General features: G+C 33.6%; 3 protein-coding genes across 6 annotated transcripts; 2 read left to right on the top strand and 1 right to left on the bottom strand.

The window, feature by feature from the left end:
• The first annotated feature begins 1511 nt into the window (after positions 1-1511).
• LOC142555948 (tobamovirus multiplication protein 1-like) lies at positions 1512-8161 on the top strand. Of its 4 annotated transcripts, none has more exons than XM_075667121.1 (13): positions 1519-2050; positions 3101-3151; positions 3559-3592; positions 4131-4217; positions 4310-4361; positions 5014-5179; positions 5264-5359; positions 5470-5530; positions 6650-6714; positions 7053-7127; positions 7221-7296; positions 7561-7727; positions 7815-8161. In XM_075667121.1, exons 1-13 carry the CDS (start codon positions 1946-1948, stop codon positions 7836-7838), a joined length of 1059 nt encoding a protein of 352 aa, XP_075523236.1. In that variant the 5' UTR covers positions 1519-1945; the 3' UTR covers positions 7839-8161. The 4 variants fall into 4 exon arrangements, with proteins under 4 accessions (XP_075523237.1, XP_075523236.1, XP_075523239.1 ...); XM_075667124.1 differs by lacking the exon at positions 1519-2050 and adding an exon at positions 3825-3960 and having other exon boundaries at positions 3131-3151; XM_075667122.1 differs by lacking the exon at positions 7815-8161 and having other exon boundaries at positions 1512-2050; positions 7550-7721.
• Positions 8162-11120: 2959 nt separating this feature from the next.
• On the top strand, positions 11121-12724 carry LOC142555947 (transcription factor HEC1-like). The gene is made up of 2 exons (XM_075667120.1): positions 11121-11295; positions 12058-12724. The coding sequence occupies exon 2, from the start codon at positions 12147-12149 to the stop codon at positions 12513-12515; it is 369 nt and encodes a 122-aa protein (XP_075523235.1). The 5' UTR covers positions 11121-11295; positions 12058-12146; the 3' UTR covers positions 12516-12724.
• Positions 12725-15825: 3101 nt separating this feature from the next.
• On the bottom strand, positions 15826-17601 carry LOC142556718 (WRKY transcription factor 71-like). The gene is made up of 3 exons (XM_075668201.1): positions 17122-17601; positions 16892-17038; positions 15826-16455 (listed from the first exon to the last, which is right to left on the bottom strand). Exons 1-3 carry the CDS (start codon positions 17544-17546, stop codon positions 16074-16076), a joined length of 954 nt encoding a protein of 317 aa, XP_075524316.1. The 5' UTR covers positions 17547-17601; the 3' UTR covers positions 15826-16073.
• Positions 17602-23320: the final 5719 nt, after the last annotated feature.

Here is a 23320-nt window from a genome sequence, read left to right as displayed (position 1 = left end):
TTACAATATTTAAATCATTTTTCTAATTTTTAAAAATAATCTTATTTTTTAATAAAATAATTTTATTAACAAAAAGAAAAAATATTAATTTTAAAAGTTAAAAAAATAATAAAAAATCTAAAAGAAACCTAAAAAAAATAAATAAAAAGATGATGCAATGTGTGAGGCCCATGATGAAATTAAAAAATAAGAGATATTTTGAATGAACGGCTCTCTCTATCATGTGAGTAGCATTATAATGCCCACTCACAATAAAGAGGGAGTGTTAAATGAGTATTATAATGTTTATTTAACACTCTGATGTAGATGACCTAATTAATTAATGATCGGGTTGAAGAAGACATGTGGAATAAAAATATATAGAATATTGGAACATGTGAAATAAAGTTTGAAGAAGACGATGAGTATGTTTTGGGCTATGCAGGGAAAAAGCCCAAAAAGTAATTTATTTTTGTTGGACCAACTTATATTATTATATTTCAAAAAATTATGGACCCAAAAAACAAATGATCGAGTCAATGGACTCTCAAGTCTCATGTCTTCACGTAGGCACGGCCCTGATCGTAATCGACTAAAGAAAATGCGCGATGATTTAGTGAACTTATTCAGTTACTTTTATTTTCGGACAAAACATGGAATAAGTTTGCGCAAAAGAGTTCCGAGCAGTTAGTTGCTTTTAGATCGGGTGTCCTCTCAAATAGATCTAATTTTTTTAAAAAGTATTTTTTTAATCTAAAATAAACCATTAACCAAAAATAATGAAGAATGATCAACTGTGAAGTCACTTTATTCTCACGTGCGCAAGCAGTCAAGTTTTAACGATCAACTAGTTGTTGTAGTTAGATCTATGCGTATGTGTAATGTGAAACGGTCTCACATATATTTAGTCATAACAAGAATCAATTATACTCATATTTATAATAAAAACTAATATTTTTGGCATAAAAATTCATTTTTTTATGGGTGACTTAAATAAAATATTCGTCTAACAAAATTAACACGTGAGACCGTCCTACAAAAGTTATTGTGGAAACGGATATACAATATATAACTTGAGATATATAATACCTAGAGTATATCTCTTGTGAGACAGGTCAATCCTACCGATATTTACAATAAAAAGTAATAATCTTGGTATAACAAAAGTATTTTTCATTAATGACCCAAATAAGAGATTCGTCTCACAAAACACGATTCGTGAGACCGTCACACACAAATTTTTGCCTAAATATTGTTTAAAGCTCAACTAAAAGCTATGGTGATACTGAAATACAATATAAAATTTGAGAGATTTATACCACGTGAATTTAGAATGAGAATATAATTAATGAATTATCCTACAACTAAAAAAACATGAACCCGACCATGTACGTTCGAAGTATAAACAGTTAAAAAAACGTGATAATTTCTCGAAAAAGGCGTTACGATACGAGTTGTAGGAATCATAGGATTAAACGACCGTGTCAAAGTTCGATGTCACTCGGTTTCGGGGTCAAGCTCGAACGTTACTAAAAAAAAATTATAATAATACATGGTATCATCACACCTGTACCACATATGCCAAAACATATTAATCGAAGAGAGACGTACAATGTATAGATACAAGGCGGATATGTATGCAGGGTGTGATTGATTGTGAAGGAGGAATCCCCACACAGATCTGTATTCTGTAGGATACCCAGATATCCTCAGGCGCCATTGGGATTCCAAGCATAAAGGAGAAGGGTATCCCTTTCGGTACCTGCTGTACCACCATTCTGTCATTAATTCCTTAGTTTCCAACGAGGATAAATCCATATAGTTATACGCAGTCCACAAATATCGTCCCTTGCATTTGGACTTTCTTGAAGTGTATTTGGGAGACTGGCAAACAGACAAGATGTTTTAGTGTGCGTGTATGTGTAAATGGTGTGAGTGAAAAATAGAGAGAATTGTGAGAAATAAGATGTTGGAATTCAGAGATGGAAGTTGCTATCCGAAGGCTGTGGTGAGAGTGAATGTGGGTCTGGCTTCTGTTGATGGTGTGATTGCAATTCTTGCATTTTGTCAGGTATTTCTTGTTTTACTTATTGGTTTATGTTTTAATTCCGATAATTCTTGTTTTTCTTTCTTTTATGTATATGATGATGATGATTTTGTTGCTACGATACACGCTTTCTTGTTCTCGAAAATCTGGCATCTGAACAGTATTTTCTTATAGTCTCTGATGAGGGTAGATGTGTACACTACGCATTCGTCTTAATCTTGCTTCTTGCATTGGGTTTTCATGAGTAGTGTTTGTGTGATACAAATAAACACGATTTCGAGAATGCGAGTTTGTTTGAATGGCATAAAAGTGAAAGAAAGGTTTTCAGAACCATGTGGGAATTGAGAGAGCTAAGTTTCCAACCAAAGTCTGTGGTGGGATGGTTTGAGAGTCTAGTAGTGCAGGCCCCATCCCTCACGTGAAAATTTCTCATCATTTAACGTGTAATTTATCTGAATGTCCAAGTTTCATCCAACTCAATATATCAAATCGACAGTGTGATTTCAATTCTTGCTTTTTATCATGGGATTCTTACCATGTAAGTTTTTCCATGTGAACCGTGTCTACATCTTCTTCACCTATGGTTTTTTATTAAATATGCGTCTAAGTAAGTATTCAAAAGACATTTTCATGCTAATGTTCTGACATGGTTAGAATTCAAAAAATAAAAGTATTATTGTTGTGTGCTGCATTGATTATGGTTGTTCTATATGATGCCGTTGGTATCTACGAAATTTGATGGGTGTTTTCTGCTGAATCTTTCACTCAAATACTCCATAGCTTCCAAATATCTCAGGGAAGTTAGTAATATCTGTCAAAATGAGTCAGCTACAGACTATATTAGTATATTACACGTGTAATTTGTGACATAATGTCTGGTAAAATACCTCAGTAAGTAGCAATGGCTTCTCTTTTAGAGAGGGTTTTATGTCTTTGAAATTTTACAGCCAAACATGATTTAACAAAAAATCCGAGTTTATAAATTTTTGTTTTATGCCTGTTTCATTTATCCTGATGTTATATATTTTTTAGCGTACTTATTTCTTGCTTGTCTTTCCTCCAACATTGTACCAGTTGATGAGGATTCATTCAAGGAATTCAGAGGCTGGCTGGACCCGCCAAAAAGTGAGTAATCATATGATTTATACGACTCTTTAACCTGTCACCTGTCTATTTCACTATACAATGCCAACCTTACTTGACCAAGAAAATTTCAGTGAAAAGCAAACATTGTTCTTCTATTTTCTCTTGTTACTGGATAAGATGACTACAGTGAAATCTTGTTCCGCATTCAATGTTAACTAAGCAATTGATTCTTTCCATTCTTCCCACCAATAACACGAAGAACATGTGTCTTGTGCATGAGTACCCATTTTATTCTAGTACTTGATACAAGAGAAAAGTTTAGGCTCTAAAATACTAATTTTAATTTTGTGGTTTAGATGTCTATAAACTACAACATGGCTCTATAGTTTTCTGATCATCATGTTTAATTTAGATGTCGGCTGATTAGATTGCATTTTTTATTGCAGGTCTTTCATCTAATGATCGGATCTTCCAACTTGGGTTAGAATAACTACCTTTGGGATTATATTTTCGTTTTACGATTTCTTTTAGCAGACGCAGTTCAATGTGCCATATATATACATGCTGAATGCTTGCAATCTCATTATTTTACATATTTAGAATGCAGTTCTCATCTCAAACGATGCATAGGATTTGTTTTATACAGTAAATTTGCAGAAATTTGTACTAATTCTGTTCTAAAGGTTCTTATCTATTGCTTCAACTATAACAGCTAGGGCGAGGAATATCTGGAATAATTAATGATAGGGTCTATTTAGGGACTCTGCCAGTTTGTTTGCAGAATAGCAATAAGAGGGGAAGATGAATGCAAGGGCTTACAGGTTTTCCAAGTAGTCAAAGTGCTGTGGGTACTTCTATTTTATAATAATGATGGTTTTGATTATAGAAATATCCCAACAATAACCACACCTTTTATCTTGTTATAAATTTATTTAACCCTCTCTTGAAGTTTCTCTTAATTTGAGCAGCTTCTCGTTCTGGATTATGAGGACTTCTGGTATTTTACATTTCTTGGCAGGCTACTTCCTTTATTTTGTGTTAAATCTTGTTGCTGCTTGCAAGGGTTGGAGTTGCTGGTCACATTCTTGTGGTTTCATTGTCATGGGTAAGAAAATTACAATCTACTTGTGTAATTAAGAAAGTTAAGATGCATGATGACTGTACAAGGGATGTTTACTTCAAAATTTCCTCTTTCAGCTCTCCCCAAAATTCTGTTTGTTGCAGCTTTTCTTCTACTCTTGTCATTCTGGTAAGTTGACGTTTGCTTGATAAATTATGACTTGAGTTCAGTCGCAGTATTTTTATGGTACATAATATTTCACGTGCTCACAATTTCAGTAAAATATATAACGGCGTTTGCTATATGCACAGTCTAGCATTTCCGATGTGAATGAGAACCCTCCAGCGCAATGCAAAAGTAGCATTATTTCTATTATAACTAAAGACACCTATCTACACATGTTTGTTAAAGAATGCTAAAATGGTATTTGTTCAAATAAATTACGTCTAGTGTGTTCTGAATATTTATATTTACGTGGTGAGAATACAGTTCATACCCAATTACCTTCTGATATTATGATATTTATTATTATTTATTCTGTCAGGCATCAAGATTTCTCAAGGAGATCAACTAACATTCCACGCATAACAGAGAGAATTAAAACAAATTTAGTTAGTTTAAGAGCTTCTTGGACAAGAAATTGTTTATTCGCAATTTCATTCTTTAGATGGATACTCTGACAGTCTGTTGTCCTATAATGGATTGTGCTTCTATTATTTATAGTATATTGACGAATCTCGCCTTAATGTTGTTATGAGCATCCGATACGTGTTTAATGTCAACAAATATCATAATATTTCACATTGGGAAGGTAAACATCAATTCAAATGAGGATTTGCAGGGTTGACCTTTGTCATCAGTCAAATGATGATGATGAAGATGAAGAAAGCCCTCGAGAAGTTCTTCTGAAAAAAAGGAATAAAGCAGATCCTACTGCAAACAGTAGTAGAGATTGTTGCTCCTTTAGGCCGACTCGTGTTGGAAGCCGGCAGAAAGTTGTTATTTTGGTATACAAGCAATTTGAGCACCACATTCTTTTAATCTTTATTGCGGCAATCTTTTGCTTTGTCTGATCTCAAAATTCTCAACAGGTTACTGTCTTGGTTTTTGCAATAATGGTTGCCTCTTCTGTGCTTATCTGGATTGGCATGGGAATGAATCCAATTGATTCAGCAGTTGTGGCGCAGGCATGCATGCTTTGGCCCTTTTGTTTTCTTGTGTCAAATATGTTTGATCTATTACCGTATATTATATAAGAGGGCTCTCAGATAACCGGAAGTTTGTAATTATCTTGCAGGTATATGTAGATCTCATTGCAATAGCTGTTCTTTTGCTCGGAGGAGCCTTGGCATGCTATGGTGAGTGCCTTCAGCCTCACCCACAAATTTGATTTTTCCCCTGTTTTTGGCGATAGGATTAATTTTGCCCTTTCCATGCTTTTAATATCTGGAATTAAACCTAACATCCCATTGTGTGAACTAGAAGTTGAGAATCATGGGTCGATTTGGTATATAACAGACTTGAACCAAAATCAAGTAAATTTGATGAATGTACATTGAATGTGACAACCTATCAACTGTAAGGCACATCAAAGGGATAAACTTCTAGACTACCCATTCTTACTAATATTGTGAGTTGATTTATGTGGTTGCATTCTTAGAGGAAGTCTTTTTTCTTTCCATCAGATTTGTCGACAAACTCATACCAATCAATCGAATATTGATTAATACGTAATCGATCGAACACTATTTGAAAAAGACTCTTCTGCTCAGAAACGAAATGTTCCAAATCTTCCTGGAAATTCTTGCTCCCATTGGACCAATCTTGGTAGTTGTATTGCTTGTGGAATCTTGAAAATGAACAAATGCCATGTCTGACACATGGTAGACAATGGACATGCATTATGGCATACCTTCAGCACCTGCCAAACATTGTTTGGAGAAACAAAAGAGGGGGAGGGGAAATGGCAATTGGGTGAATGAATTTTTTAAAATGTCTTGCACATAAATAGCACGTTCTAAGATTTTCCTATAGTTATGTTTGTTTAACCACTACCAAGTGAAGTAGAACTAGCTTAAGTATGCTGTGTCTATTTATTATGATATTGAGTTTTGAATACAATACCTCATACCACAATCATCGTTCTCATGTTTTTCCTTGGAGGTTGGCAAGTTGAGAAATCTGTTATCAGACCCAATCACTTATAGTATTTTTCGCCCCTCCTAGATTCTTAAATCTCTACATGCTATGTAATTCAAATGCTCATGAACCTATAAAATGAACTCTTGTTGAACAACTGCCTTCTCTTCTGCAAGAAAGTAAGTTTAAGTGGGTAATTCAAGAAGTTGGTGACCAAAGTTTGTGGTCAATCTTTGCTATTATCTCTTTGATTCGAGTAATTTCACCTAATGATTTGTCATATTTTCCCTGCTATATATGTGTCTATTTTCTTGTCATCAATTAGATTCGATATTCAGGTCTTATGTTGTTCTTGAAAATGAGAAGAGTGAGATCTGAGCTGGCATCCTCAGAAGTGTGGAAGGTAGTCACTTAATTTACTCAAGTGGTTTCTCATGATTCCATTCAAATAATTATTTTATAAAACAAGTGACAGTTAGAGAAGTTTCTGAAATTACATATTACCTAAGTAAGTTATCTGACATTTAAGCATCAGTTAAGGTGTATCATTATTTGCCATAACTATGCTTAATCTATTCAAATGCAATCAATACTTTTTAGTTGTGCGTATATATTTCTTCTTATTCATTTTTACACGGTTCAATTTGTAACGGTGTTGCTGGTTTGATTATGTGTGAAATGATAGTTCTTGTTCACTTTTCCTCGCCAATAAAATGATCGATTTCCTTTACGAGATAACAGGTTGCTGGATTGGCCATTGTATCTGTTGTATCTTTTACGTTAAGTGCTGTTGTTGCTTTAGCAACAAATATACCAGTATGTTCTTCTTGCCGATTCTCTTACATGTTCTCCTCAATGCATATTTCTGATAAAAAGGTTTAATAGGCAAATGTTGTTTCATTCTTGCAGCTGTTTTATCACTGGCCTGAGAGACAGATAGATGGTGTCTATACATCATTTTTACTTGTTCTGTATTTTTTCATGGGTAACTCTCACAACTTTTTCATTATAATTTAAAGCTTTCACTTGAATATTAATTTAATCTACTGTTCAAGATGGTCACATTATCCTCTTTCTAACCAATTTAAAGGAACGATGTTCCCTGAATATTGTGGAGATAAAGGTTATGTTTATTTGCTCAAAATCATGCCCTATTTATTGGAAGAATGGTCTTTCATTTATTTTTGGGGACCGAATAACGAAATGTGAAGTGTTGCTACCATATTTTATGGTTAAAGTATTTTTCCAGGTTCATCGGTGCCCTCAGCATTTGTACTGTATGTGATGAGAGAACTACCACCCCCAATTTTGACCAACAGAGGGCAAGAATCAACAACGATAGCTTTTATTAGTGACGGTTCAGTTTCTTCCCAACCACAGCAGCAGTGGACTGCTGCAACGAGCTTGCAGAATCAGGTTCCAATTCTTGCTTTCTGCATTGACTGGATTTTATGGACCATTTTGTTTCATTAGTCAGTCCAATGCTTGTTTCTTGAAATGTAGATATCAAGAGCAAGCCCCTTATGATATCATCTACGGATTTGTCATCACATGATAGACCAATGATTTGTACGAAGAAATTTGGGGGGACGGATCGGCATATAAATTATACACATAGGACGAAGCTCAACAGAGACGAGCTTAACGAGGCATTCGGGTTGCAGCCGCTACACTGCAGCCCTTGCATTTGAAAAATATATTGGCTTGTGTTTACAGTAACAAAAATCAAGTACATTTGGTATATATTTTTGTTTATTCTATGTTCATGACGCTCGGTTAATCTGTAAATTTTTGATCGATTGAATATTATATTCAACAGATTTTATCAGGCAATGCACAAAACCCTGCGTGTTTACTCGACTTTTTGTGTGCTTGTTAAAAATAACATGCATCATTTATTTATAATGGAGATTTCCAATTCTATTTATATCATATTTCAAGATTGCCATCTGATGTATCAAGAAAAATGCTGAATTTTCTGCAGAGAGAACTTGAGAATGAGTTGGAAGGACGGGACTAAAGGGTATCGAATGTTCATGACTCAAAATCATTAATATTTTAATACAATTTAATATCACGTGTGGAAAATTCCAAACAAAATGGCAAGTTGACCGTGGAGTCACAAGACTGGAAAGTGCGAAAAAACAAAGAGCAAACATTAAATGTTAGTCGCACGACGCCAGAAAAAATGGAGCTGTCGCACAGAAAGCGTGCTTTTAAGCATGCGCATCAAGAAAAGCGCCATAAACTGCTTGGAAACAAAAGCCACAACGAATTCAATTTCAAAGGCCGATCATTTATTACAAGAAATTTTAAAAAATAAATGTTGAATTACGATATATAATATGTAATAAGATTTAAATAAATATTTCGAGTCTCTTTTTCACTTTTAGCACGCTTTTGTCAGACCACCTTGCTAATAAATACTCTCCTACAGCCAAAAATTTCCCATAGCTTCGGAGGGAGTAGGGATGTAAACGAATCAAACCGTTTGTGAGCTATTCGAAGCTCGATTCGATAAAAGCTCGTTTCGATAAAAGCTCGTTTGAGCTCGTTTAATGAGTCTCGTTAAGATGAACAAACCAAACTCAAGCTTTATAGTATTCGGCTCGTTAGCTCGTGAACATGTTCGTTGGTAAGTTCATAAGTAATCTTTTAGATGAAAAAATAATAGTTTTGATATTTGATTTATTGATTTTGCATATTATTTATGAAATATATAGAAAAATCTATTAAATTTATTTATTATAATAAATTTACAAATTTTAATAAGAGTAATATATTTTTCTTTAAGTATATAACTTACTTTTTAATTAATTTAATGAAAATTTAAATGTATAATTCATATTTATTAAACTTGTTTAGACTCGATAAAGGCTTGAATAAGCTCGTGAGCTATGCATATATTCGTTAAATAAAGCTCGAGCTCAGCTCGATTATAAACGAACCAAGCTCAAACATTCAAGAGTTCGGCTCGGCTCGACTCGATTACATCCCTAGCTTGGAGTTATTTTTAAGTTCATCAAAGCATATTCCAAGCTGACAAAACGAAAATAGATACTCAAAATATTTGAAATCAATTTTTTCCGTAACCACTTCAATGGCTTGAGCACAAATAAAGGGATGTTCAACTACGATGTGAATTAAGGTAAAATTGGGTGAACTATATTCGGTAGCTATTTCATTTTTGTTGGGACATCTTAAGAATACGAGGAATTCACGTGAACTTATTGTATCCAACATATTTGCGGTCCTACCTTTTAGTTCGCGTATAGGATAAATTCAAATCTTGAACTAACGTAAATAGTTTCACTTATTTTTAAATAAAGAAATCACAAAAACTCATCGTTTCATGAATCAAATCTTTAATTTGAATCTTACCTACTAAAAAAATAGCTTGAATTCAGAATATATCAATCAATGAACTTAGGCCTTAGCAGAATAAAATGTCGAAACACTTGATAGGTTTTTCCGAACAAATTCCAATAATAGGTACACATTTTGTCAAACCTCGTGAAGGCTTACCTTTTCTCGTCACGCGCACTCTCCGATCCTACGGCCACCAAACCCATCCAGCATTCCGGCTCCCACAATCCCACGGTCCTCATTTACCTTGTTTGACCTATAAGATATCTCAACATGAGCTAATAGCTACTCCATATTGAAAAATATTGACCTCCTTATGAGAGAGATTCAAATTTGTTGGTGGCTTGGATCTTGTAATCAAGAAACCTTGTTTGGTTGGTATCTTCACAATTCCTCTTTCTTTAATCTATTTCCATCATCTTCCTCATTATTTTATTCGGGTTTTTGCTTTCTCTTTTTCCTGTGTTTCTTGCCCCCTACTGTGTTTTCTTGTTTGAGTGCTGAGGAGGGTATGAATCGGGATTTTCTGCTTTTATATTCGGGAATCTACAGCATTGTATGAAGGGTTAACGTGTGTGAAACTGCTCATCATGTCCATATGTTATATGATGTCATTTTGAAATAATTTGCTATTTGAAATAAATATGGTGTCTTGTGATTCAGTTTACAAATTATACCTCCATTTAATGTATGCGGGTTGTGTAACTAGTAAAGAAATGAACTTTGTTACGTGGTATTTTCAATTATGAATCTTTGTGTAGTCATATATTAGAAATTCAGTGCTTTTATTCGAATCTTGATGCCTTTTTTAATCAAACGTAAGTATGTTTTAGTATGCTTTTAATACTTAGCTGGTTTTTCATTCGGATTCTTTTATGCCAACTTTCTTTCGAATCTTTTTATCATTTTGATGGCACAAAAAGTGTTTTTTCCAAGTTCATAGATTCTGACAATGAAGGGAACATGCCTTGGGAATCTCCGAATTATCATGGGAAGTGCTTACGATTGGTAGCCGTCTTTCATGTTATTCTGTAATTTTTAATGTGATGCGGTGATTTGCTCTCAACATTACGTCACCACATTAACAATTTAGAACCGTTGAAAGTGATGCGTGTGGATTATGTGCTGCCAACAAGAATGCAATTCACTCAATATTTGTTTTTCAAGTGCTGTATGATCAAGAGTTCAAACCCTGCTGTCTGATTCTTCTTTCTCATGTTTTCTAACGTATTGAAACTGTCTCAATGGATGCTCAGTAAATAAGAGGAAGATGTTCACACTTACCATAGAATAAGGGTGAAATGACTCTACATTTAGAATTTTGTGTGTATCCTACGCGGGTAGTATTACTTGTAGCGGCCAAACGACACATTGAGGATTGCAATTTTAACTCCTGTTTATCATCATAACCTTCTTGAGTTTGTAATCTTTGCAAGTTAAATTTTTTTGATTTTCCAGATCTTAACTGGTTTCTATATTTCTATAGTTTATTTGGGTCGGGAGAGTTATAATGCACATTGTTGTTGCCAGAAAGAAAAATATAAAAGTGGAAGAACTGGGAAAACTTATAATGAGCGTCGGGGGCATTGCTTTTTACCAATTGATGCAAGTTTGTCAGGTCAGTGCTTCGTATTTCGTCGGTATGCACGCCCAAAAGGCATGATTTATAGCATATCTTCCGCAATATTTTCAAATTTTTAAGTACTCTTGGATGTGTTTTGCATACAGGCTGAGTATTTCCGTCAATTGCTTAAGCCAGTAACGTAATCTAGGTTCGGTAAGAGCTTTAGGCCATTAAGATTCACCACCTCGAGTTCTGACCGTGTAAGAGAAATTTCATGCTTGTGAGTTACTAAGTGCATAACTACGTACTCCAAGAGCTTTTACCTCCTTGAAGCTTCCAGTTACTTTGACCTTGAAAGTGTTTAAGTCCAAACTCATTCATAGCGATCAACCATACTTCCATCTGTGTAAGGACCGATGACTCAACCGGCCCCACTCACAGGACTCACCACCCCTGGCAGTGGTGTCCGTGCCTCCCCAAGATTCGAACCTATGACCTCCAGGACAAGTACATAGTTCCTTGAATCTTGGTAGCCACTTGAGATCGGTCCTTACAATCTGACTGGTCAAGTGGGCTATTTTATGCAAAATACTCAAATGGCCCCTGCGTTTAACAATAGAATAGTGCCTGTGCCCTCTAGTAGTGAACCTCTCGGGCCTTTGCATGGTGTTGATATCCAACCAACTGATGCCTGCCCTAGGAATTTTGTTGTCTTCGATCAGTCTAATACCAGAAGCCAGATCATTTTTCATCCCGAAATACGTTCCAAATTCTTCGATTTTGGTCTTGCTGATGATAGTGCATCAATCTTGAAAGGCAAAGATGATAGGAAGGATGCAAACTACGACAGGAATTTTTTCTATCTTCTGAAAGAAGATTCAGATGATATTGATGCACTTTTGAGCATGGATGATGTAGAAAACCAAGAATATGACGATGATGAGGTGAGCACTGCACGAAAAGATGCAACATATGAATGCAACTCTCCAGGTTCGTGCTCTAATTATGAGTCGCCTCCCAGAAAGAGGTCAGTTCTTGGGACATCTTCTGTGATTCGCTGTAATTATAAAAAGGGTGAGAGAACGAGGACGATGGTGAAGGTATTAAGAAGAATGGTTCCTGGTGCCAAACAGATGAGTACCGTCACCGTCCTTGATGAGGCTGTTCGATACCTCAAGTCCCTTGAGGCACAAGTGCATAATCTGGAAACCGGGAATTCAAAATTTGTGATCGGAGCTGATTCACCTACTAAATCAGCTGCAAGAAATATTTAATTGCCCAGGTTTAATGGGCGATCATTTGTTTTCAAGTCGATAATTTGTTTTCTTGTAAGCCAGTTTCTTTACTGCCACTCCCGATGCTGATAATCAGTTATTTTCTTGATCCCAACTAACCAGGATTTGCGACTCGTATTGGAATTATTCCGTGTCTTGTAAGCGAGGCGTAGTATTAATCATTCTCAACGAATTTCTTGACTCTTTAACCGAAGGTGTTGATCTTCATTATAATGTGAAATAATGAAATTTTTTATGCTCCAATGGCTGGCAGAATCATTCGAAAAACCATCGGTGTGATGATAGATCCTGTTCCATTGAACAGCTCAACGAGAATTTAATTAACATGCAAACTACAGAAAATAACAGAAATGGAAATCTTCAGTCTCAGGTTATTGAACGCATATATATTCAGAATGCTCCATTGCAGCAGTCACCCTTATTAGGAAAACTCGAATTTACATTTCCCACAGCCTGCAAAATCCATGAAAAATCGAGGTCATTGAGCATGTGTTTATGCTTTTGTACATTTGTATTAGTAGCCGTTGGATACTCAATAGGGTCGGTAAAAACAACAATGATTCCCGATTTCTCGAAATCACAATTCCAAGAATGTCTCCCCTGTTTATTGTAGTAAAGATCCATGTCAACTGAGGCATGATTCAGAAGATTGCTAGGATAGAAACAGGAGGCAGGCTCTTGGATCAAGCTGCAATCCACTACAGTGCATGCAAATTTTATGTTATCCATTAACGTCTGTTCTGAAGTCGAAGGCCTTGGCGTGCACCAAGTTCCCTGAAATGAATGAAAGAAACATCTCTCTCGATGATGCGTGGGAGATTATTGTTTGATGTTGGGAAAAGGTGACGGAAATTTATGGAGTCCAAAGGCCAAAAGAATTCATCTAATATTTCCTAGTAGAAAGATGTATCTAGTTTATCATTAGTGTCATTTGTTTGCCATTTTCTTTGATTCAAAAGAGCGAATACCTGTTTTGTCAGTGGATGTAAAATTACAAGTTCTATGCTGAAGGCAATATATATGGGCTAAATTGTACATTATTAAAGTTCCTGGGACCCCTCCACTTTTAATCAAATTTCACTTTGGTCCTTAAATTATTGATTGGAATGCCATTAAGATATAAATATTGTTTCATTAATTTCCATTTTTGTTGTTGTCAAATATTACATTAATGGAAGAATGCTACTCAAAATTATTACACAACTTCAAAATCTTGCAAATGCTAATAAATTACTTTTGGCACCAAGAAAAAATGACTACAATAAATTTTTTGGTGTAGTTTAATTGATTAAGAAAAGTATTGAACTCTTTTATACAAATTTCAAAATCTATAAACAACAAATTATATAGAGCTTTAATTTCCAGCTCGATTTATTTTGTTCCCAGATTTAAAAGTTCGGTATACTGTTCTTGCATAAAATCATATCAGATGTGATAACATAGACTGAAACCCAATTAATATACATACTAGAGTAAGCTTTAATAATTTTGAGAAAGTAATTTATATAAAAACCTATATATTAACACCATAGATTACATTATTTAAACAATTTTTGTCATAAAACTTATTCCAACAAAGAACTCTTATAAATAGCTACATACTTCTTACTTTGCATGATGGCGGAACTGACACAATATCATGTGATTTTGAATTTGATTAGAACAATATTTTTTTATATAAAAATATACATAAAACTAGTAAACATGGATTCTTTCTATATTTTTCTTCTGTGTGTTTCGTCCACGTGCATGATAATGATGGCGTCAACATAATTTTTATTTTTTTTTGTCATATTTGAATTTATGTAGTCAAATAATAATGTCCATACAATATGCCGTGACAAACTCACACCTAATTTGTCTGGATCTGCGAAATGTGATTTCCAGTAGTACTGTTATTGATGGTGCACATGTGAGATATATTATATGAATGATAGATTCATAATATTTTGTATTATTGTTATTAGATTTATCATTATTTTTACTTATAACATGTTTCATTAATATATTTTGCTGTTATTTTGTTGTGGGAATAAATTTTATTGTCTTGAAGCAAATTTGAGCTAAAGAAGCTATTTTTTTAAATCACATTTGAAGTAGTCATGATAAAGTTGTGAAAGAAAGACAAAAACAGAAGAAGTATGAGAATAAGGAATGATCACGCCTTGTTAATGTTCTTATATTGTATGTGAAACTGAAGCTGACAGAATTCCACCACTTCAACGTGAAGAACAAGAAGAAGGCACAAGAATTTTTTATCTCTTCTCAAGAACACTAGGCTAAGTTTTATTTCTGATTAAATGAATATTTATGATATTTAATTTTATCACTGTGATGTTTTTGTGTTTAATTTAAGATTCTTGTTTGTTTCAATTATTTGTTTATTTAAATTTAATTTTATGAAATTTTCATGTCGATAAATCTGACAATTTAATTTGATATATTATTTTCCAACTGCTATTCATGAATTCAATGATCTGTAATTGTCATGAATGATTGGTACATAAGTAGCGATATATTGATATTGTGCTATCATAACATTAATCTAAATAAATCAACGAAACTGGATCTATCAATTGCAGCTATCTCGATTGTTAGATTTTAGGATTAACTGTTTTCACAAAAAGAAAATATTATCTTTAACTAATATGGAACGCTATTGTGTCCAATTGATTACTGATAAGTTTTCACTGGATACAAGGTTTGGTCAATTAAATTAGGAAAACACGATGATTTTAGCGGCTATCCCTATAATTCTAAGGTTAATTGCTTGTAACTGTAAAAATAAATAATATGTTAGCCGATTACCAGTGATATAATTGAACAGTGTAAACCTCTTGAATTAGAGTTTGATAATATTAAATTTGAATTTCACAGTTATTCTTCTTGATTATTTATTTCTTCTGGCATGCTAAATTAGTTGTAGTATTTTATTTATTTTTAACTAAAAAAAATCCCCCTTCATTTGTTTTTCTTCGAAAGAAATTAGCCTCTATTTTCTGTGAATTCGATCATATTCATCATTATACTCAGTTTAATTAAAGAGTAAGAATTTAAGTTCTGAGGCTCAATACAGCACATCAATTAATCAAACAAAAATATGCTACAAAATTTTGAAAGTAACATCTGACATGAGACTTAGAAATAAAAATCTGATTATATTTGCATGTATAATAATCTCATGAATGAATTTAGATATTGAACGTAGATAGGTAATTAAATGCATGTGTGTGTGTGTTGAGTTTCTGATAAACAACAATGTAAACTATATTATTTAATTTGCACATAATTTGTCATACCATACGGCCAATATATTAATACAGCAAAATACAATGACAGATGAGGTCGCTACTCTCCATATATATATATATATTACATAACATCACAATGTACTTAATAATAATATATCAAGTACAAAATTGTGATTCGTAGATTTTGGGAAAATAATTAGGGCACACGGGAAAATATACTTTTTTTAAAAAAAACTACAGAAGATATAAAAGAAACCTCGGAACGGGTTAGACCTAGAATGTCTCATCAGGGCTCCTGCTTGGGGAAGACTGAGAATATATCTTGCAGCGTCCCATAATCACGAATCTGGTATTGTTGATTGTCACGTGCAATTAAATTTTGCTGATGATATGCGCCGCCGCCTCCGTAGGCTCCGTAGATATTGTGAGGCATTTGATGAACATACATTTCTTGATCAGGAAAGTTGGTCGGTAGGCCGTCTGTGTTCATTAGTGGCGGAGTTAGCATGGAGGGATGGAATATGCCGGCCACATTTCCCCGGAGACTTGTCGGAAGATGGTGGTTGTGTTGGCCTTCGTACGTCGTGATTACGATTGAAGGGTCTTGGTAGGATCTTTCGATGCGTTTCTTGACCGGGCATTTCTGAGTTGTGCATCTGTAGTAGCTTCTGCGCAAGGGGTATTTGCGCAGCTTTTGTTGTTAAGTAGTGCGGAATATTCTCCAAACAAGGAAAGCCAACAAAGAGGTTGTTTTTAAAAATAGTATGTGTATAATTGTTGACTACGATTGCCTGAAATCTTTATTACAATTCACCCTAGGGTTGTTGTGTTCAAACTACAAAGATGCATGTAGTCATTTATCAAAGGGTCATTTTTCCTTGAAGTGTATAAATTTGGTTATTACAATATATACCGACTGAAGTATAAATGTTTGCATATACATCTTTGAGTTCGTTCCCTATTGAAAATAATGATTTATGCATGAAAGTTGTTAGGTTTAAGGTTGAATACAAGCAAATTGATAGTGAATCATGAACATTTAGAGTGTGATTATACCAGGAAACTCGATTAATTGCCAAGAAATTATCATTTAATTAATTGAACCTTGGATAGGGGCTATTCTTGACAGCCTTTTGTCCATATTTTCTCCATCTGTATCCATCTTCCAAATGATCAACTTCGCTCTTCGTCATGAAAGCAAATCTGGGCTCCCTTTGCTTCTTCTCTCCTTTCTTCTTACCTTTGGAACCCCTTCATTCATCAATTGGTAACAATGATTAACTTTAATTTCCATGAAAAATAGTAAAAATAAATATAAATAAACATATAAGTACTCTTTTTTAGAGCTGCTGTCTTCTCCATCTTCAGGGTTCTCTTTTTTACCATCTGATTTCTTGTTTTTGCTCACATCTTCCTCACATGCTACTGCCTCAGTCGAAGAAGAGGAAATGGAGGAGTTGGGCGTGGTAGGGTTTTCACCACAGCGGTCACCGTCCACCACCGGTTTCTGCTCCTCCTTCACGGTGTAAAACACCTCAGAAGACGACCCATATGAACCCTGAACGTTCTGATCAAAGCTTCCACGCAAAAACCCGTTGAAACTCAGGTAACTACTAGACTGATCAATCATTTGCTGTCTCTGAACAGATGGGTTCTGCATATAAGCAGAAGAGTTTCCGGCGCCGACGTTGTTGCGTCCATGATCGATGTGATCTTGAAAGGGGTGGTGATAGTAAAAGTCGCTGAAATTTTCAGACATGGAGATTCAAGAAAAGAAGAATTAAATAGGGTTGCAGAGGAGAAGGTTAGGAGGATTTGACAATTTGAGCAACTTTAGCTTGTGAAATCTTTATATTTAAACTTTGACGAGGAGATTGAGGTCAGTAGCTATTATTTTTTATGGGTCCCATTTAATAAAGTTTTGTTTGACAAAATTTAATAATGTATTCTGAGTCACTCCTTGTTATTTAATTACCCATTCAACCTAGCTAGATGGACAGTTCTATTATTGATTGATTGATAAAAAAAAATTATACTATGAAAAAAATATTAATCTATTATATACTCATTACGTCACAATATTTTTTTTTTCGGGTTTTTGTGCGAAAAAAAAAATATTGTGACGTAATGAGTATAATTTGGGTATTTTAGCAGTTGAGCAAGGTAGTCTTTGTTTGCGAAACGTCAATATTTCAGAAAAATGGTTAACCTTGTGGGCTTGCACGTGTCCACACCGATGCACCGGCTTTTGACCATAGCCGACGCATCTTTGGCACGTGGGAGATGCTCTTTGGTTCTCCTGAGTTTGGTATTTTCTTAATAAAAGCACATAATTCATGCATGGTCCTAACACTCGCCGACCAAGAAACATATTGCTGTGTTCTTATTACAATGCACAAATTAAATCACTTAATTTAAATTATTTTAAATTATTTAAATAAACCTAATATAGTAATTATATATGTCACGTTTACAGTCAAAACGGCCGGGCACGTACGATCCATCGGCTAATTACCATGTCACATCGCAATTAATAGATCAAAATAATGAAATATAGAGTTCAGCTTTAATTTCTTTTTCGTTCATTTTCATTGGCCTCCGTATATAAACTATTAAATTATATCATCTTTGAATTTATAAATTTTATGTTATTTCCACTTCACAATCTCGTGTAATATATAATAATCCTAAAATATTTTGGTCAAAATCAAATCGCGACTAATCTTACAGCCAAGTGTTACCGTTTGGAGGGATATATACCGACAATTAAAGGAGAATTATCATATATGAACGGAACCTTTTGGCTACTCAGTTATTAAATTACATATTTGGATTACTATGGTTTAATTTAGTTCCTAAAATTCTTGCTATTTCTTGAATATACGAGTCTCACATCTCCATTTTATTAGACGGATTTCGAATCCAACCACTTTAGATCTAGATTTGATCGATCTATCTCACACGATATGTACTCATTTTTAAAAACTTTTAAACGACTATGTCATAATGTCCATAAATAATTTACCCTATTACAAGTTGATTACAATGTTTATGATATTTTTTATGTCTTGGGCTTTTAAAAATAAATATGAAAAAAATTTATTTATTTTTTTAAATTTTTTCTGGTTTTTTTCTCAAAGACACATATATGATAGATCAATGATAATGTGGTTAAGGTGATTGTATTGAATAAAGAATCGAGTTTTTGGGATATTGTTATAAGAAATTACGGTATTTTAGGTTTTCTAAAAAATAATTCATGATATTGTTTTGACTTTATGAAAACTCATTTTAATAATATAGTATAAATATATATTTATATGGATAATGTAATGTAATTTGTTAATTCAGATGTTAAAAATAATAATTCAATTTTAGAGAGGAGGATATATTTTTTAAAATTTGAAAAAAAAAATTAAATTTTAGTTAATCTATAATAAAAAGGCATATTTTTTGGAAAAGAATATCGAATGATTCGCATGTAAGAATGGAAAGAGAATAAATAAAGAAGAGGGGGGCATGAGATTATTGACCGTCGATATGTGTGCGTAATGGCCTTTGGTATTTGATTCCGACCAAGTCCCAATCACGGCAAAATTAAAAGATGGCAATACTATTTATATATAATTTTGTACTGCAAAGTGGATCTGTCAGGCATCTACCACACCAATCTCTCATCTCCAATATATTTTATGTTTTAAAAAAAATTGAAATATTTCATTAATATCAATTCTGTCATATTTGAAATATATATTATTGACTAAAAAAATGATCGACTTTCATTTATCCAAAGTTTCGTTAATAATGTGACAAATGTGCTAGATATTGGACCGCAAAGTCTAAAGTTATTTGTTGAAAAAAGTGATTTAAGTGAGCTGATGACTGATTCAATGGTCTCAATTTCCAGCAAATATATAAATAATGAATACGACATACAACATATTTTAATAATATTATCTTGGTCGAGTCACGCTCGAATTTTATCATTTCTCCATTTCCTCGTATTACCGCTTTATTAATTAACTATGACATTTTTCCCCTCCTAGTAGGTTTTTTCTTTCGGATTTTGGCAAAAATTTGTGTGAGACGATCTCAGAGTCGTAATTTGTAAGACTAATATCTTATTTGAGTCATTCATGAAAAAAAATATTACTTTTTATTGTGAATATCGGTAGGGTTGACCCGTCTCACACATAAAGATTCATGAGACCGTTTCATAAGAAACGTACTTTCGGATTTTTCTATGAAAATGTTTTGGCGAAACCCTTCTTAGGAATCTCGTGTCTTTCGGGGTTATGAACTGCATAAATTATTTATCTCACGAGTGACTTTTGCATATTTATTTATTTATGATTATATTACATCTATTTATTAAAAGAAATTCCCTTTTCAAGTATATTACGGTACGATCACCTCTCCCACCATCATGTATCATGTTCACATATTTGGTTTTCATTTACATGTTGGTCAAAAAGAATAATCAACTGATCCAAATATTCAATTTGACTTTAGAATTGTGATGTAAGTTTCAACTAAGTAGCAGTGAGCCTTCATCCAAGACAAAAAGTTCAGACTGTTGAAAAATATATTTAAAATATGTGTATTGAATATTTGAATGTTGAAAATAAGAGTTGTAAATATTGAAAATTAGTGTGTGATGATGTAGGTAATGATGTATTTTATTTTTGGATTATTTGTAAAGATTTCCTATAAATAGATCTCTCATTTGTGAAGAAAATTACAATTGAGTAGAGAGAAAAATATTATAAAGTATGTAGTTTGGTAAATTTTGAGAGTTTGAGATTTTTATTTTTTACCATAAATTTTTACTTTTTCACAACACGTTATCAGCACGAAGCTCTAAAAGTCCTACATACTTTTCCAAGCTCCAAACAGAAGAAAAAGGTAACAAAAATAATTATATTTATTTTACTGTTATTTATTTATTGTGTATTTATTTAATATACAATATAATGTTATTATTAGAAATAATAAAAATAAATTTTTCATAAACTTGTTATAAATCCTGGGAGGATGTTAAGACGACATCCCACACTCCCGGTAAGGGATACGACAAGTATAAAAGCCTATAAGGTTTTTAAACAAAATAAATTATGACACTCATTATAATATTATGATATGATATACATAATTATTTAAACATGTCTAATATTATATATATCATATTATTACCATAAAGTTATACAAATACATACCTTTATTTTTTTTGTACCCCAACGGTCATAAATGGTAAAAAACGGCTAGTTTTTGCCCTATAAATATGATCTCACAAACACATTCCATCACTCCAACTTTCTCTTCTTCTCTAAAAATTATTCATCATCAAATTTTTCGAAGAAAAAAGAAGATGGCTTTCTCAATGATATTTTTAATTATTTTGGTTGTCATACTCACGAGTCTTGTATTTATCGGAGAATATCCTTCTCGTGCGTTTTCTTTATTTTTACAAATACTTGTACTTGTTGTTTATCCGTTACTTTGTATTGCAATAATTATTAACTAATAAAATGCATCGTAATTTTTTTTAGTACCACCATGTCAAATTTAACAAAGCTCGAATTTGTTGCGCTCGACATCACGGGAAAGAATTATATGCCATGGACTTTAGATGTAGAAATGCATCTTGAGTCATTGGGTCTAAGCGAGACCATTAAAGAAAATGGCATATGCACGTCACAAGAAAAGGCAAGAGCCATGATATTTTTGCGTCGACATCTCGACGATGGATTGAAATGTGAATATCTGACTGAAAAAAATCTCATGGCTTTGTGGAAGGGATTAAAAGAAAGATTCGAACATATAAGAGAAGTTATACTTCCGACCGCCCGGGATGAATGGAATACATTGAGATTCCAAGACTTTAAAAAAGTCAGTGATTACAATTCGGCGATGTATAGAATAATCTCGCAATTAAAATTTTGTGGACATGAGGTCACAGAATCTGAGATGCTTGAAAAAACATTTTCCACGTTTCATGCATCAAATATTACTCTACAGCAACAATATAGAGTACGTGGATTCGCGAGATATTCTGAAATCATCGCCTGTCTTCTTGTGGCGGAAAAAAACAACGAGCTATTAATGAGAAATCATCAGTCCCGACCCACTGGATCAACAGCATTTCCAGAAGTAAATGCTGTAAATAAAAATGAATTTAAACCTGGAAACCAAAATCAAATTCAAAGACAAGGTTTTGGTCGAGGTCGAGGTCGTGGACGCGGACGTGGACGTGGACGTGGAATTGGCCGTGGTCGTGGTCAAGGCCGTGGTTTTGAAAATAATCGAGATAGTTATTTTTATAACTCATCTCAAAAGAACGTCCCAAACCATCCACAGAAAAGGCATCATGAGAATACAAGTGTTAATGAGAAGCACTCAAAAAGATATGAAAGTTCTTGTTACGGATGTGGTACTCCAGGACATTGGTCCAAAGTTTGTCGAGCCCCTGAGCACCTTTGTAAACTTTATAAAGAATCATTAAAGGGGAAAGAAAAGGAGACCAACTTCACTGAACGCAGTGACCGTTTGAGTGATTCAACTCATTTTGATGCTGTTGATTTTATGAATGATTTCTCTGAAAATGATCAATATGTTGGTGGGATAGAAATGAACAATATTGATGCTGCAGATTTTCTCAACGATTTCTCTGAAAATGAACAATATAATGGTAGAATATAAATGTACAATAATCTATTTTTCATGTATTCATAGAATAATGTTTTATTGTATAATTATGATTTGTGTTATATTTAAATATATATTGCAAGTAATTTATTTCATTGCATATTTTTTTTTTAAGTTCAAATATGGAAAATGCTATGAGCAAAGTTGAAGTTTGCATACCCGATAGTGGTACAACGCACACTATCCTCCGAGATAAAAGATATTTCTTGGAACTAAAACCAACAAAAACAACGGTGAATACAATATCAGGTCCTGTAGACTTGATTAAAGGATGTGGTAAAGCACAATTTTTGTTACCTAATGGTACAAAATTTTTGATCAATGATGCTTTATATTCACCACAATCGAAAAGAAATTTGTTGAGTTTTAATGATATATATTCCCATGGGTATGATACTCAAACAATGAATGAAGGGAATGAGAAATATATGTGTCTTATCACATATAAATCAGGAAAGAAATATGTGATTGAAAAACTACCAATGCTCCCCACTGGATTGCATTATACACATATAAGTCCGATTGAATCAAACATGGTAGTTGATAATTCTTCGATATTAACCAATTGGCATGATCGATTGGGACATCTTGGTTCAACAATGATGCGAAGAATTATAGAAAATACACATGGTCATCCACTGAAAGACCAGAAGATCTTTCAGAATAATAAGTTTCAATGTAAAGCATGTTCTCTTGGAAAACTTATTATAAGACCATCACCAGTCAAAATCCAAACTGAATCACCAATGTTTCTTGAACGTATTCAGGGTGATATTTGTGGACCAATCCATCCACCATGTGGACCATTCAGATACTTTATGGTATTGA

This window comes from Primulina tabacum, chromosome 9 (genome assembly GCF_025594145.1).
Source record: "Primulina tabacum isolate GXHZ01 chromosome 9, ASM2559414v2, whole genome shotgun sequence".
In the NCBI taxonomy this organism is placed as follows: domain Eukaryota; kingdom Viridiplantae; phylum Streptophyta; class Magnoliopsida; order Lamiales; family Gesneriaceae; genus Primulina; species Primulina tabacum.
The sequence above is the reverse complement of the archived record's forward strand: the minus strand, read 5'-3'. Positions and strand labels throughout refer to the sequence as shown.